Here is a 16,472-nt window from a genome sequence, read left to right as displayed (position 1 = left end):
AAGTGTAGGAGTGGGGGAATCAAACCCAGTTCTCCCAGATAAGAATCTGCACACTTAACCACTACACCAAACTGGCTCTTTTAGGACCTTTTGAGTCATATTACAAGGTGAGGACAGCAAAGTGTCTCCAGCAACAGTCACGATGGTGTCCAGTAATCAACTGGATTTGCTTGAAGTAGAGTTTTTGCTCACAGGACGCCACAGCTTAGAGGGAGCATTTCCTCTGAGTCTCATCCTCTGGAAATCTCTTCTTCTTTCCAGGCCCCGGCTCCTTCATGCCGCCATGTCACTGCTTTTGCTGGATGAGACAGCAGGAGACTTCCCGGTCCAGGACACTAGCCAGAAGCCCTCGGTGATAGCAGCCATACAAGGTGAAGATTGGGGCCATCAAGGGGTGGTTTTTTAGTGCAGCAGCTACAGCCAGGAGGCTAGCTGTTGAATTGGCATTGGACAAATACGAATAATCAGATGTGCATCTTGGATTTTTATGGTTGGAAAACGTATGGAATTGTTTTTATTGCATATTTTGGGTTTTTTTTTATATTTCGATGTGGCTTTTAACTGTTGTTAGCCGCCCCGAGCCCATTAGGGAAGGGCGGGATACAGGCCCCGTAGCTAGGGGCCATTAAGGGGAGGGGGCCATGGAGAGCCTCAGGGGGAGGGGGGCCATTTAAATCATGCAGGAGGGTGATGTCTACTCCTGCCACCCATCCCCTGCTATTTGGACCCCACCAATCAGCTGATTTGTGGGCCCTCTCAATGGCGTGGGAGGGGCAGCGGCTGCTTCTGGGTTGCCCCTCCCACCCAATTTAAATTGCGCAGAAGAGAGGGGCAGCCTGGGGCTGAGGGGGGTCCCCAAACTGTCAGGGAGCCAGGCCCCGTGGGCCCCAGGTTAGCTACGGGCCTGGCAGGATATAAGTTTGATAAATTAAATGAATAAATTGCCAACCTCCTGACAGGGCAAACCCTAGACAAAAAGCACCATGTAATGACTTATCATTTGTGTGTTACTGTCAAAATACATTGGGACTGGAAGAATCATTGGGATTGGAAGGATTGCACTTGATTCTTAAAAGCTGACTGTACGGTAAATTGTTTCTAATACGGATGGGACGGGACAATTCATAATGTAACGATAAGTTACAATCGGTAGGCTTGTACTCTCTGACTCCCAGTCGACCATACCCACAATTACAGGGCTTTTTTTGTAGCAGGAACTCCTTTGCATATTAGGCCATACACCCCTGATGTAGTCAGTCCTCCTGGCTTAATATGCAAAGGAGTTCCTGCTACAAAAAAAGCCCTGGCCACAAAAATAAATTGTGGTGTCCCAACAATTGACGTGTTTCCACATCAGATACCTTTCACTCATTTAAGAAGAAATTTCAGAAGCGAGCGGCAGCTGAATGATTATATTGATATATTTAAGGTGGTCAAGTGTGTATTAGTCGTATTTTGACAATAACTTGCAAATTATTACTCGGTGTTTTGTCAAGTGTTGCTCAACCTGCACCCCATGGTTTCTTGTTCCTGTCGGTTTTACCTCCAGTGGAGCCTGGAGTTCTTCCCAATGGACAACTGATCTCTGGATAGGGTCGCCAAGTCCTCTTCATCCCCCAGCGGGGGGACAGTCGTGCACGTGCTGCGCACCACGTGACAAAATGATGTTGGCCAGAAGTAATGTCATCAAAATGGCGGCACCCGTGCGGGGGCTGCTCTAGGCGTTTCCAGGAAAACTCTATGTTTTCCCAGACGCTCTAGCCATTTGGGGAGGTAAAAACTCTATGTCTCCTATTGCGCCATAGAGTTTTACCTCCCAAATGGCTAGAGTGTCTGGGAAAACCATAGAGTTTTTCCTGGAAACGCCTAGAGCGGGCCCACCTGGGCGCCGCCATTTTGATGACATCACTTCTGGGTGACGTCATCACGCCAGTGACGCGGAGGGAAGTTTCCCCCCGCCAGCCCAATGTGGGCCGGTGGGTTGAGAACCTTCTGGGCGGGAGATCTTCCCCGCCCGGATCTCTGGACTAGAGAGATTAGTTCTCCTGGAGGAAATGGATGCTTTGGAGGGTGAATTCCATGGCATTGCAACCCCACTGACGATGTGGAATCTGCACAACACTAATGACATTCAATGAGCCATCTAGAAATCCTATTTACGTGGCACTCGGATGTGTCTCTGAGGTTCCTTGCTGCTTGTGTTTTTTAAAATGAAAATATGTGATAATGCAGGGATGACAGATGCGTGCTACCTGATAGTTTTTGCACCCATAAAGAAGCAACCATGAATGTGGCCATTTTGTATGGCATGAAGGTTAATCCTAGTCTGCATCTTTCCCCCCTTTAGATGTATCGTCTTCTGCTCGCTTTCTTGTCAAAGCCCCTCCTCTGAAGGCCTCAATGAAGAGGTTGAGCGTTGTTGGAAACTACACGGCAGCCATTTTGTGATTGTACCCCGCCCCCCACACACACACACTCTGTGTCAGAATTCCAAAGAGGTCTCTGCAGGCTCAGAAAGTGTTGTGTGTGAGGACTCAAGCGAGGACTTTGCATTGAACCCACTCTATTATAGAAAGCCTGGGGTCCCCAATAGAGATTAACAGGGAAGAGGCAGTTTTTAGAGGGACACCTGTTAGCCAGCAGTGATTACAACGGGATAGCCATGTTAATCTCTTATTACAAAATAAAATTTAAAAAGTCCAGTGGCATCTCAAAGACTAGTTTCAATACAAGCTTTCATGAGGCACAGCTCAGTTCCTCAGATACGTAAAGGGGAGCTCTCACTGGGGATTTTTTCTTTATGGGGAAGACTACATAATGGGCGGAGGAGAGAGAAGGAGCTGAGACTTAGAATTGGTATGAATTCTGTCACAACTTCTCTTGAGTGGTAAATGTTGTATGTAAGGGAGGAAAGGAGGTGGATTTATGACAGGATTCAAACCAAATCTATCTCCTTTCTTCCATCATCTATCTATCTATCTATCTATCTATCCTATCTATCTATCTATCTATCTATCTATCTATCTATCTATCTATCTATCTATCTATCTATCATCTATCTGTCTGTCTGTCATTATCCATCCATCTACTTGTCATCCATCCGTCCATCCATCCAGCCATCTCTCTCTCTCTATCATTATCCATCCATCTACTTGTCGTCCGTCCGTCCGTCCGTCTGTCTCCGTCCGTCTGTCTGTCTATCTGTCTGTCTGTCTGTCGTTATCCATCCATCTACTTGTCATCCACCGTCCATCCATCCAGCCATCTCTCTCTCTCTATCATTATCCATCCATCTACTTGCCGTCCGTCCGTCTGTCTGTCTGTCTATCTGTCTGTCTATCTATCTATCATCTATCTATCATCTATCTGTCTGTCTGTCATTATCCATCCATCTACTTGTCATCCATCCGTCCGTCCATCCATCCAGCCATCTCTCTCTCTATATCATTATCCATCCATCTACTTGTCGTCCGTCTGTCTGTCTGTCTGTCTGTCTGTCTGTCTGTCTATCTATCTATCTATCTATCTATCTATCTATCTATCTATCTATCTATCTATCTATCTATCTATCTATCTATCTATCTATCTCCTTTTCCCTCTCCCCACCCCCCACAAACCGGACTTGGCACAGCTAACCGTATATAAAATACACCGATAAAAACAATACAAAACGTAAACATTTTGGGTGGGGTTTTTTTTTTGGGGGGGGGGGGGGGTTGCAAGGAGACTACTCCCCAAAGCCAACAACCACAGCTAACATGCAAAACTGGAAACTGAAACAAGAACTCCACCCAGTAGGACCAAACTGAATCACACAGATATTGGGGGTGGGGGTGGGGGGTGAGCAGACTGTTCCACTGCAAATACAATAGATCTCCCACAGGGAGGAGAGCAGTATCTCCAGACTTAAACTACAGAGCCATAGCTTAGCCCTCTGCAAGTCTACAACCGCAGCTGCTGAAAGTCCCAAGCACCTTCCAAAGTCGCAGTTCCCACTGAGGATTCCAGAGGCCCTCTGCGGCATAACACTCCTTCCTTCTCCCCAGAGTCAGTGCCTCTAGCAAGGACGCGGCGTCAGGTAAGCCGGGTGGGCCGGATAGAACTGGAAGACGGGTTTCTGCGACTTCATGATGAAAACCTACTGCTCAAGGAGTTTGCCCAGAAGCAGGAGGACAGGATCAAGAGGTATGCAGGCTGGCAAGGCTTTTTGTTTTTCTTACATCCCAGTTTTCTTTCATCCTGGTCAGCATCTCTCCTTCATCAGGGCAAAGGACAGCGCAAAATAACAAACTCGGACAAAGAGCAGCGTGCCACATTTGGGCGCAAGTTAAACCCTACCCATATCTCCAGGACTTCTGAGACGCAGCAAGCCCCACAGTGGATGGGAGAGGGTGCCCCCTGACTTTTCAGAAAGCCCTCCGGACTTGTAAAATCCTGGCTGCGGCCCTGGGGCCAGGTCTCTGAAATCCATTTTGCATTTTAACTGAAGTCCTGGAGATATGGGTAGGGTTTAACTTGAGCCCAAATTTGGCACGCTGCTCTTTGTCCGAGTTTGTTATTTTGTGCTGTCCTTTGCTCATGAAATGATTAGGTGTCTGTTCAGAGAACTATGTTCATTCTTCCAACGGATGGAAATGAATGTTTGAAAGCATTTATCCAGGGCAAAGCCCTAGAACTAGTTTGACGTTCAGTGTTGGAATCTGTGAAAGAGCAGTAAACAAGGATGCCTCTGAACACGTGCAGAACAGATATCTCTTATGCTAAATAACAAGAACTTGCCCCTGACTCCCCCATAGTTTGCAGGAATCCTTTGTCACATAATAGCTCAAGACCACTATCAGCTTGCTACCGCTTACTGAATGGTGTATAAAAGTGGTGGCCAAACTCGCTTAACGTAAGAGCCACATAGAATAAACATCAGACGTTTGAGAGTCACAAGATGGAAGGAAGGAAGGAAGGAAGGAAGGAAGGAAGGAAGGAAGGAAGGAAGGAAGGAAGGAAGGAAGGAAGGAAGGAAAATAGATGGGGGGGGAGGAGGATGGACGGAGAAGTGGAAAGAAATCAACTTCAACTTTAAATGCATTCTCCAAGTCACCAGCTGGCTTGGCTTGGAGAAGTGATTTAAAGAGACAAAGGCCTCCTCCAAGCCGGCTACAGGGACGTCAGGGGCTTTGAAAGCCACACAATATATGTGAAAGAGCCACATGGGGCTCCCAAGCCACAGTTTGGCCATCCCTGATGTATAATATATTCAGTCCTGATCTATGAAACTAGATATTGTATTGTAGTAAAGACTGAAGGATCCTGAGCCGAATAGGCTACCCCTGTCTAATAAGATCTGGGAAGTTAAGCAGTGTTGGCCTTGGTCAGTATTTAGATGGGAAACCACCAAGAAAGTCCAGGGTTGCTATGCAAAGGCGGGCAGTAGTAAACTCCCTCTGTTATTCTCGTCTTGAAAACTCTATGAGGTCGCTAAAAATTAGCTGTGACTTGACTGGACTTTCCCCAACCTCAGAACAAAAGGAGCTGATGTTTCTATTTAAAAGTCTCAGTTAAGTTAGAATTCACTCTGCATTCTTCCTCTAGGTGCTGATAATATCTCCCCCCCGCCCCCCCCCCCCGGCACCTTTAAGACCAACAAAGTTTAATTTCCATGCATATGAACACTTCATCAATGTGCATGCACATGAAAGCTTAAACCAAGAAATAAACTTTGTTGCTTTTAAAGGTGCCACTGGATTTATTCTATTGCTTTAGTCCCAGGGTGGCCAAACTTGCCTAACGTAAGAGTCACATAGAATAAGCATCAGATGTTTGAGAGCCACAAGATGCGAACGTCAGACATTTGAGAGCCGCAAGAAAGGAAGGAAAAGTGGAAAGAAAGTAATAGATTGGAGGGAGGGAGAAGTGGAAAGAGAGCAACTTTAACTTTAAATACATTCTCCAAGTCCCTGGCTGGTTTGGCTTGGAGGAGTGATTTAAAGTGACAGATGCCTTCTCTAAGCCAACCAACAGAGAAGCAGGGGCTTCAAGAGCCACACAATACGTGTGAAAGAGCCACATGTGGGTCCCGAGCCAAAGTTTGTCCACCCTGCTTTATACCAACTTGGCTACTCACCTGACTCTATTCCCAGCCTTCCTGCCTTTTTCTTTTCTGGTATGCTGAATCCAAGAGCGCTGCAGTGACACCTAGTGTCAGAAGTCAAGAACTGCACTGCAGTATTAGAAGACAAAAAGAGCAGGGGAAACTAATTTTTTAAATCACAAAGGCAGGGCTTTTTTGGGGCAGGAACACACAGGAGCAGAGCTCCACCTGGGCTCACTAGCGCTCCAGCTGGCATGCTGGGGAAGGCATGGGGGAGATCCCGCTGGGCTTTTTCTTCCAAAAAAAAAAAAAAAGCCATTCGCAAAAGGTATTGTATTATTAGAAAAAGCACACATAACCCAGCGACTACAGAAAAGACAGCATGACAGAAAATGACCTGCCCACAAAAATATGGGAATGATAGAGACATATCTTCTCAGTTTGATCATACCTGGTTCTTTCTGTGTATACGATGGGTCTCCTGTCTTTGAGACCCATTGCCATCTCTCTTCTGAATCTTCTTATGCAAGGCTGTCCAGAACTTGATGCAAACTCCCAAAGCAGATTTGAGGGGAACGTCCACATTCAGACTCACGAAGCCTCTGAATCCCAGAGCCAGGAGGCAATATCAGGGGGAGGCCTTAGCCTCTATGTCCTGTTATTGGCCCTCCAGAGGAACTGGTTGGCTGCTGTGTGGGACAGGATGATGGATTAGATGGACCACTAGTCTGATCCAGTAGGGCTATTCTGATATTCTTACAAGAAGCCTTGGCTTCTATGACCTATTGTTGGACCTCCAGAGGAACTGACTGGTATCACTTTGCTCTGGTAAGACCTCACTTAGAGTAATGTGTTCAGTTTGGGCACCACATTTTAAGAAGGATATAGACAAGCTGGAATGGGTCCAGAGGAGGGCGACGAAGATGGTGAGGGGTCTGGAGACCAAGTCCTGTGAAGAAAGGTTGAAGGAGATGGGCATGTTTAGCCTGGAGAGGAGGCAGCTGAGAGGTGATAGGATCACCATCTCCAAGTACTTGAAGGGCTGTCACCTAGAGGATGGGGTGGAATTGTTTTCTGTGGCCCCAGAACCAATGGGTTGACATTAAATCAGAAGAGTTTCTGTCTCAAAATTAGGAAGAACTTCCTGACTGTTAGAATGGATCGTCAGTGGAACAGTCTTCCTCAAGAGGTGGTGGGCTCTCCTTCCTTGAAGGATTTTAAACAGAGGCTAGATGGCCATCTGACAGCAATGTGGATCCTGTGAATTTAGGGGGAAGTATTTGTGAGTTTCCTGCATTGTGCAGGGGGTTGGACTAGATGACTCTGGAGGTCTATTCCAACTCTGTGATTCTATTATTCTACTGTGTGGGACGGGACGCTGGACTAGATAGAAAGCTGCTCTGATTCCAACATGGCTCTTCAGACAGTCAAGCTGAGACTGAGTCAAGGTGACTCAAGCAGTCCTGCTTCTTCCCAAGAAAGCAGACTCTTATCTCAAATTTCTTGCTCCTCACCCCACCCCAGGCTGGGCACCAAACTGTCAAGACTCAACCACGAGAGAGCACGAGCTGGTGGGAGACCTGGGACTTGGATCCGGAGCTCTAGCCGGAACCTGGACCTGGAGGAGGACTTGGAGGACACACAGGAGCGAGTCCGAGAGCTCGAGAGGCGCAACGAAGGGCTGAGGAACCGCCTGCACTTCTACAAACAGCAATTGCAACTTCAGGGCTGCGGCCGCCACTGCCCCTACGGCTACGTTTCTCCTAGGGTCGACACAGGACTCAGGCGAATGCACACAACGGCCGGGCGAGTGCCGGAGAGACTCCGCAAAGGTGAGAAGGATCTGAGGATGCCACCTGTTGGTAGGAATGTTCTGGGCTGAGAAGGGTTCCCGCTTAGGGTGGCCAGCCTCCAGGCGAGCAACCAGTAGGATCAAAAACGATGGAATAATCACTATGGAGAGCCAGTTTGGTGTAGTGGTTAAGTATGCGGACTCCTATCTGGGAGAACCGGGTTTGATTCCCCACTCCTCCACTTGCACCTGCTGGCATGGCCTTGGGTCAGCCATAGCTCTGGCAGAGGTTGTCCTTGAAATGGCAGGTGCTGTGAGAGCCCTCTCCAGCCCCACCCACCTCACAGGGTGTCTGTTGTGGGGGAGGAAGGGAAAGGAGATTGTGAGCCGCTCTGAGACTCTTTGGAGTGGAGGGCGGGATATAAATCCAATATCTTCATCTACCACACGGGGAGTCTGTTGTGGGGGAGGAAGGTAAAGGAGATTGTGAGCCACTCTGAGACCCTTCAGAGTGGAGGGCAGGATATAAATCCAATATCTTCATCTACCTCACAGGGTGTCTGTTGTGGGGGAGGAAGGGAAAGGAGATTGTGAGCCGCTCTGAGACTCTTTGGAGTGGAGGGCGGGATATAAATCCAATATCTTCATCTACCTCACAGGGTGTCTGTTGTGGGGGAGGAAGGGAAAGGAGATTGTGAGCCGCTCTGAGACTCTTTGGAGTGGAGGGCGGGATATAAATCCAATATCTTCATCTACCTCACAGGGTGTCTGTTGTGGGGGAGCAAGGGAAAGGAGATTGTGAGCCGCTCTGAGAGTCTTCAGAGTGGAGGGCGGGATATAAATCCAATATCTTCATCTACCTCACAGGGTGTCTGTTGTGGGGGAGGAAGGGAAAGGAGATTGTGAGCCGCTCTGAGACTCTTTGGAGTGGAGGGCGGGATATAAATCCAATATCTTCATCTACCACACAGGGAGTCTGTTGTGGGGGAGGAAGGTAAAGGAGATTGTGAGCCACTCTGAGACTCTTCAGAGTGGAGGGCAGGATATAAATCCAATATCTTCATCTACCTCACAGGGTGTCTGTTGTGGGGGAGGAAGGTAAAGGAGATTGTGAGCCGCTCTGAGACTCTTTGGAGTGGAGGGCGGGATATAAATCCAATATCTTCATCTACCTCACAGGGTGTCTGTTGTGGGGGAGGAAGGGAAAGGAGATTGTGAGCCGCTCTGAGACTCTTTGGAGTGGAGGGCGGGATATAAATCCAATATCTTCATCTACCTCACAGGGTGTCTGTTGTGGGGGAGGAAGGGAAAGGAGATTGTGAGCCGCTCTGAGACTCTTTGAAGTGGAGGGCGGGATATAAATCCAATATCTTCTTCTTCTTCTTAACCAAAATTTGTAACAAAATTAGTAGCAGAATTTACATAAGATTTACATGAAGTGAACGATAAACTTGTTGTTCGCTTCATATAAATCATACCTCAGTTCATAAAGAGTCTAGACTTTATTGTTCACATCATATAAGTCTTATGTAAACGTTGCTAGTAATTTTCGTTTTGTTTTGTTATAAATTTTGGTCAGCTACTATTCCATGGATTTTGATCCTTCTGGTTGCTAACCTGTTCCATGGATCTCCTTTGGCTTGCAACCTCCCAGTGAGTCTTGACGCTTGTCCGGAATTAGAATTGATCTCCAAAGTGAAGGACCTTGCACTGTCTCTTAGCCTCAGACTTCCGAAGGAGACTACAGGGAGTCAGAGAGAGAGAAGTGGGTTCAGGACCATAATCATCCTTTCCTTCTACTGCTCTGATACTATCCCTTTGATGTGTAGATCCCTTTGATGCTACCCCTTTGATATGTAGATGCTACTCTTTTGATGTGTAGATTGCTACTCTCAGGGGATTTTCCTTCCCTCCAGCCTGACACCTTTTCTCCACCCTATGCCACACTTCTCCATCTTGGCCCCAGGTGGGCAGGTCATGTTTCCTGCATCTCTGTCCATCTTAGACCAAATTAGAATCCTGTGTCTCAATCGTTTAAAGCAGGGGTGTCAAACATGCGGCCTGGGGGCCTAATCAGGCCCTTGAAAGGCTCCTATCAGCCCCCGAGCAACTGGCTGTCATCTGTTTCCGCGCGCCGCCGGAAACAGGAAGTGACGTCACTTCCGGTGACATCATTTCCCCCCGCGTCACCTGCCGGAAACGGGAAGTGACATCACTTCCTGTGACATCATTTCCCCCAAATGACATCATTTCCCCCAAATGCCACTGCCGGAAACAGGAAGTGACTTCACAGCACTTCCTGTGACGTCCCCAAAAATCCCCCAAATATCACCGCCGGAAACAATTTTGTTCTCAAATCCTGTATATACTTCATCAGTATATGGGATAAGGCACTTTCTCAACTGTGCTGCATAATGCAGCCTATTTATTTTGTCCTGTTGGCTCTGTTGGCTCTATCTGCGCCACCTTCATCACTTTCGGGGTGTGGATCCCCCAGTGGGGTGGTCTCCCGACTCCCTCCGCCGACTGTTTCTGATAGCCCTGCGCCCCCTCTTTCATTTGATATGTGTCCCGTGCGGGTGCCACCCTCCCGCCGGGAGATGCCGCAAAATGAGCCCCCTTGAGGCTTATGGCGGCAGGGCTCGGGGGAAGCGAGCTAGACTGCTGTTCTTTTGAGGGGTTATAGAGTGTTTCGAGCCCGTCCCTGTGGCATCGGTCCCATCGTTGTGGGACCCAGGGGGCCGGCGCAGCGGCACGCCGAAGCAGCCTGTCACTAATAACACCGGTCGAGATGCAGGACAGGAACCTGGAAGTGACCGACAGGCTGCTTCAGCGTGCCGCTGCGCCGGCCCCCTGGGCCCCACAATGATGGGACCGATGCCACAGGGACGGGCTCGAAACACTCTATAACCCCTCAAAAGAACAGCAGTCTAGCTCGCTTCCCCTGAGCCCTGCCGCCATAAGCCTCAAGGGGGCTCATTTTGCGGCATCTCCCGGCGGGAGGGTGGCACCCGCACGGGACACATATCAAATGAAAGAGGGGGCGCAGGGCTATCAGAAACAGCCAGCGGAGGGAGTCGGGAGACCACTCCACTGGGGGAGCCACACCCCGAAAGTGATGAAGGTGGCGCAGATAGAGCCAACAGGACAAAATAAATAGGCTGCATTATGCAGCACAGTTGAGAAAGTGCCTTATCCCATATACTGATGAAGTAAATACAGGATCTGAGAACAAAATTGCACTAGAAGACACAAACACAAAGCTCCCTTACACTGAATCAGTGCTTGGGTCCACCAAAGTCAGTATTGTCTACTCCAGTCACAAACACAAAGCTCCCTTACACTGAATCAGTGCTTGGGTCCAGCAAAGTCAGTATTGTCACAAAAGAGAAGCCCTGTTGGATCAGGCCAGTGGCCCATCCAGTCCAACACTCTGCGTCACATAACAACATAAGAGAAGCCCTGTTGGATCAGGCCAGTGGCCCATCCAGTCCAACACTCTGCGTCACATAAGAACATAAGAGAAGCCCTGTTGGATCAGGCCAGTGGCCCATCCAGTCCAACACTCTGCGTCACATAAGAACATAAGAGAAGCCCTGTTGGATCAGGCCAGTGGCCCCTCCAGTCCAACACTCTGCGTCACATAAGAACATAAGAGAAGCCATATTGGATCAGGCCAGTGGCCCATCCAGTCCAACACTCTGGGTCACATAAGAACATAAGAGAAGCCCTGTTGGATCAGGCCAGTGGCCCATCCAGTCCAACACTCTGGGTCACATAAGAACATAAGAGAAGCCCTGTTGGATCAGGCCAGTGGCCCATCCAGTCCAACACTCTGCGTCACATAAGAACATAAGAGAAGCCCTGTTGGATCAGGCCAGTGGCCCATCCAGTCCAACACTCTGGGTCACATAAGAACATAAGAGAAGCCCTGTTGGATCAGGCCAGTGGCCCCTCCAGTCCAACACTCTGCGTCACATAAGAACATAAGGAGGGAGGGAGGGAGGGAGGGAAGGAAGGAAGGAAGGAAGGAAGGAAGGAAGGAAGGAAGGAAGGAAGGAAGGAAGGAAGGAAGGAAGGAAGGAAGGAAGGAAGGAAGGAAGGAAGGAAGGAAGAAAGGAAGGAAGGAAGGAGGGAAGGAAGGAAGGAAGGAAGAAAGGAAGAAAGGAAGGAGGGAAGGAAGAAAGGAAGAAAGGAGGGAGGGAAGGAAGGAAGGAAGGAAGGAAGGAAGGAAGGAAGGAAGGAAGGAAGGAAGGAAGGAAGGAAGGAAGGAAGAAAGGAGGGAGGGAAGGAAGGAAGGCCACCCCCTCCCGCCAGCCCCCCCCCGGCCCCCTTACCTGCGGCTAGTCCGGCGGCGGCGGCGAGTCCGGCAGCGGCGGCGGCGGCGGAGAGGCCTTTCCGACGCCCCCCCCGGGCGGAGGAGAACGGGGGGGGGATGCTAGAGGCCCGGGAGGGCGTCGGAAAGGCCCGCGGTGGTCGCTGGAGGGCCTCCAGCGACCCCCGCGGGCCTTTCCGACGCCCTCCCGGGCGGGGAAGGACGGGGGGTGGGGGTTGCGAGGCCCGGGAAGCCTCGGGAAGGCCCGCGGGGGTCGCTGGAGGGCCTCCAGCGACCCCCGCGGGCCTTTCCGACGCCCTCCCGGGCGGGGAAGGACGGGGGGTGGGCGTTCCGAGGCCCGGGAAGCCTCGGAAAGGCCCGCGGGGGTCGCTGGAGGGCCTCCAGCGACCCCCGCGGGCCTTTCCGACGCCCTCCCGGGCGGGGAAGGACGGGGGGGGTGGGGGTTGCGAGGCCCGGGAAGGCCCGCGGGGGTCGCTGGAGGGCCTCCAGCGACCCCCGCGGGCCTTTCCGACGCCCTCCCGGGCGGGGAAGGACGGGGGGTGGGGGTTGCGAGGCCCGGGAAGCCTCGGGAAGGCCCGCGGGGGTCGCTGGAGGGCCTCCAGCGACCCCCGCGGGCCTTTCCGACGCCCTCCCGGGCGGGGAAGGACGGGGGGTGGGCGTTCCGAGGCCCGGGAAGCCTCGGAAAGGCCCGCGGGGGTCGCTGGAGGGCCTCCAGCGACCCCCGCGGGCCTTTCCGACGCCCTCCCGGGCGGGGAAGAACGGGGGGGTGGGGGTTGCGAGGCCCGGGAAGGCCCGCGGGGGTCGCTGGAGGGCCTCCAGCGACCCCCGCGGGCCTTTCCGACGCCCTCCCGGGCGGGGAAGGACGGGGGGTGGGGGTTGCGAGGCCCGGGAAGCCTCGGGAAGGCCCGCGGGAGGGCCTCCAGCGACCCCCGCGGGCCTTTCCGACGCCCTCCCGGGCGGGGAAGGACGGGGGGTGGGCGTTCCGAGGCACGGGAAGCCTCGGAAAGGCCCGCGGGGGTCGCTGGAGGGCCTCCAGCGACCCCCGCGGGCCTTTCCGACGCCCTCCCGGGCGGGGAAGGACGGGGGGGTGGGGGTTGCGAGGCCCGGGAAGCCTCGGGAAGGCCCGCGGGGGTCGCTGGAGGGCCTCCAGCGACCCCCGCGGGCCTTTCCGACGCCCTCCCGGGCGGGGAAGGACGGGGGGTGGGGGTTGCGAGGCCCGGGAAGCCTCGGGAAGGCCCGCGGGGGTCGCTGGAGGGCCTCCAGCGACCCCCGCGGGCCTTTCCGACGCGCTCCTGGGCGGGGAAGGACGGGGGGGTGGGGGTTGCGAGGCCCGGGAAGCCTCGGGAAGGCCCGCGGGGGTCGCTGGAGGGCCTCCAGCGACCCCCGCGGGCCTTTCCGACGCCCTCCCGGGCGGGGAAGGACGAAGGGTGGGGGTTGCGAGGCCCGGGAAGCCTCGGGAAGGCCCGCGGGGGTTGCTGGAGGGCCTCCAGCGACCCCCGCGGGCCTTTCCGACGCCCTCCCGGGCGGGGAAGGACGGGGGGTGGGCGTTCCGAGGCCCGGGAAGCCTCGGAATGGCCCGCGGGGGTCGCTGGAGGGCCTCCAGCGACCCCCGCGGGCCTTTCCGACGCCCTCCCGGGCGGGGAAGGAGGGGGGGTGGGGGTTGCGAGGCCCGGGAAGCCTCGGGAAGGCCCGCGGGGGTCGCTGGAGGGCCTCCAGCGACCCCCGCGGGCCTTTCCGACGCCCTCCCGGGCGGGGAAGGACGGGGGTGGGGGTTGCGAGGCCCGGGAAGCCTCGGGAAGGCCCGCGGGGGTCGCTGGAGGGCCTCCAGCGACCCCCGCGGGCCTTTCCGACGCCCTCCCGGGCGGGGAAGGACGGGGAGTGGGGGTTGCGAGGCTCGGGAAGCCTCGGGAAGGCCCGCGGGGGTCGCTGGAGGGCCTCCAGCGACCCCCGCGGGCCTTTCCGACGCCCTCCCGGGCGGGGAAGGACGGGGGGGGTGGGGGTTGCGAGGCCCGGGAAGCCTCGGGAAGGCCCGCGGGGGTCGCTGGAGGGCCTCCAGCGACCCCCGCGGGCCTTTCCGACGCCCTCCCGGGCGGGGAAGGACGGGGGGTGGGGGTTGCGAGGCCCGGGAAGCCTCGGGAAGGCCCGCGGGGGTCGCTGGAGGGCCTCCAGCGACCCCCGCGGGCCTTTCCGACGCCCTCCCGGGCCTCCGCCGCCACCGCCGGGCCCCGTGCGCGGGCGGGGAAAGCGGCGAGGGAGGGAGGGAGCGTCCCTGCGCGTGCGCAGAGCGATCTGCGCACGCGCAGGGTCGCTCCCTCCCTCACTCGCCGCCTTCCCCGCCCGGGCGCGCGGCCCCCGGCTCTCTGGCTGGCTAAACCGGGACCTCTTAATGGTCCCGGTATACCCAGCCCGGGAGCCGGGAATTGGGGGCCAGAACCGGGAAAGTCCCGGGAGACCGGGACGGTCTGGCCACCCTATTTGGATTTGATATTGATTACAGAGTATTGATATATATATATATATATTGGCTTTAGTTGCTTTACATTTTCAGTACGGAGAGAAGTTTGCTGGTGTGGTAATCTATGAGACCGTGTCAGGCCGGGCCGTGGGTGTCATAAAATGTAATGGCAGGTAGTGGAGACATAAACTTTATAAAGGACGCAGATGAGCACAATTAAAGATTTTTTTAAAAAAAAAAACCCTTTAAATCAAACATGCTTAAAAGGTTAGCGCTCTTGCAGTATTTTATTTAACAGTCTCTGATAACTGAAGGAAGCACAAGAGAGGGGAAAGGAAGCAGACTTCCTTGCGGGCCTGATAGGAGCCCTTCGGGGGCCTGATTTGGCCCCCTGGCCGCATGTTTGACATCCCTGCTATAGATCATCCCATGTTATTTAGTGAGCAATGGACTGTACCTCCAAGATCTTCGGATCAGGCCTATCTTGATCATAAACCAGCTTTCTGTGGAATCCTGGATGATCTCTTTTCTGTTGACAGATGCCAATCCAGTAATGATAAGAGATTTGGGACGATAGTGATGTCTCTAAGGTGCTACCAACTTGGGTTTAGAATTTTTTAAAAATGCTTTCTCTACCAATTGTGTACGAATATTGTAATATTTGGTTTTGTTATGCATTTCATTCTGGGGTTTTTTTCTCCTGTACCAGTCATCTTAGGCTTAAGCAAGGCTTTTTGGGTAGAGAAAGCCCAGCAGGAGCTCATTTGCATATTAGGCTTAGGACTGCCAAGCCCCCAGTCCAGGTGGGGGGAACCTCCCCCGATGTCACTGGCATGATAACATCATCCGGACGTTACATCATTGCACCATTGCTGTTGCACGGCGGGCACTCTAAGCGTTTCCAGGAAAACTCTATGGTTTTCCCAGATGCTCTAGCCATTTGGGAGGGAAAACTCTATGGTACAATAGGTACCATAGAGTTTTTCCCTCCAAAATCGCTAGAGCATCCAGGAAAACCATAGAGTTTTCCCGGAAAAGCCTAGAGCAGCTCGTGAGCGATGTCACCAGCGTGATGACATCACTTCCAGGTGACATCACTGCATCGCATGTGCACGAAAGTTCCCCGCTGGAAACCCTAATTAGACTGCATGCCCTGACATCACCATTGTTTCACACAGGGAGTTTCTTTGTAGAAAGAGCCCAGCAGGAGCTCATTTGCATATTAAGCCACACCCCCTGATGCCAAGCCAGCTAGGACTGCATTCCTGCTCAAAAAGAGACATGGGGTCAAAAGAGCTTACTCGTAAAACAAAAGGAAGGAACACCAGCTGGGATGTCAAGGCAAGATAGGTTGTGGGGGAAGGGTTTAATGGCATCCAGCTTTTCATCCCTTGTCGTTGTTGCTGTTCGTCAGGAATGCGGGTGCAAGGACCAGAAGTTCGGTCGACCCACACAGCCCCTCCCAGATATGGGGATCGTATAGCGGAATCATCCGGAGCAGAGACAGAAAGACTGTGAGTCTTGTCAGTCCACCCCGCAGTCGAGGGGGGGGGGGGGGATGCACAAATTTATTTATATATTCCCTTATATTATATATAGTCCATCTTTTTAACTAGGACTCAGGGCAGATTACACAAAGTGAGTTAACATGATCAACAGAATGGGACAGTCAATAAACAATGACAAAGGGTTAGAATGAATACTCACTGTATGACATTGTGTGTAGTATAGACAAGAAAGCCTAAGATCGTCCGGCAGCCGAAGGCGCTAGCTCTTTTAGCGTCATCCACCACTATGTGGCGAG

General features: G+C 52.8%; 1 protein-coding gene across 1 annotated transcript; it reads left to right on the top strand.

Moving 5' to 3' along the window:
* Positions 1 to 2,738: 2,738 nt before the first annotated feature.
* LOC132583065 (protein fantom-like) lies at positions 2,739 to 16,205 on the top strand. The gene is made up of 4 exons (XM_060254731.1): positions 2,739 to 2,766; positions 4,047 to 4,185; positions 7,610 to 7,917; positions 16,083 to 16,205. The coding sequence occupies exons 1-4, from the start codon at positions 2,739 to 2,741 to the stop codon at positions 16,184 to 16,186; spliced, it is 579 nt and encodes a 192-aa protein (XP_060110714.1). The 3' UTR covers positions 16,187 to 16,205.
* The last annotated feature ends 267 nt before the right edge of the window (positions 16,206 to 16,472 follow it).

Source organism: Heteronotia binoei, chromosome 15 (assembly GCF_032191835.1).
Source record: "Heteronotia binoei isolate CCM8104 ecotype False Entrance Well chromosome 15, APGP_CSIRO_Hbin_v1, whole genome shotgun sequence".
Lineage (NCBI taxonomy): Eukaryota > Metazoa > Chordata > Lepidosauria > Squamata > Gekkonidae > Heteronotia > Heteronotia binoei.
The sequence above is the reverse complement of the archived record's forward strand: the minus strand, read 5'-3'. Positions and strand labels throughout refer to the sequence as shown.

Coding starts and splice junctions, on each gene's coding strand:
- LOC132583065 (XM_060254731.1), top strand. CDS start 2,739: ATGAGGCACAGCTCAGTTCCTCAGATAC. Junction 4,186..7,609: donor CAGGAGGACAGGATCAAGAG/GTATGCAGGCTG, acceptor ACCCCACCCCAG/GCTGGGCACCAAACTGTCAA. Junction 7,918..16,082: donor GCCGGAGAGACTCCGCAAAG/GTGAGAAGGATC, acceptor GCTGTTCGTCAG/GAATGCGGGTGCAAGGACCA.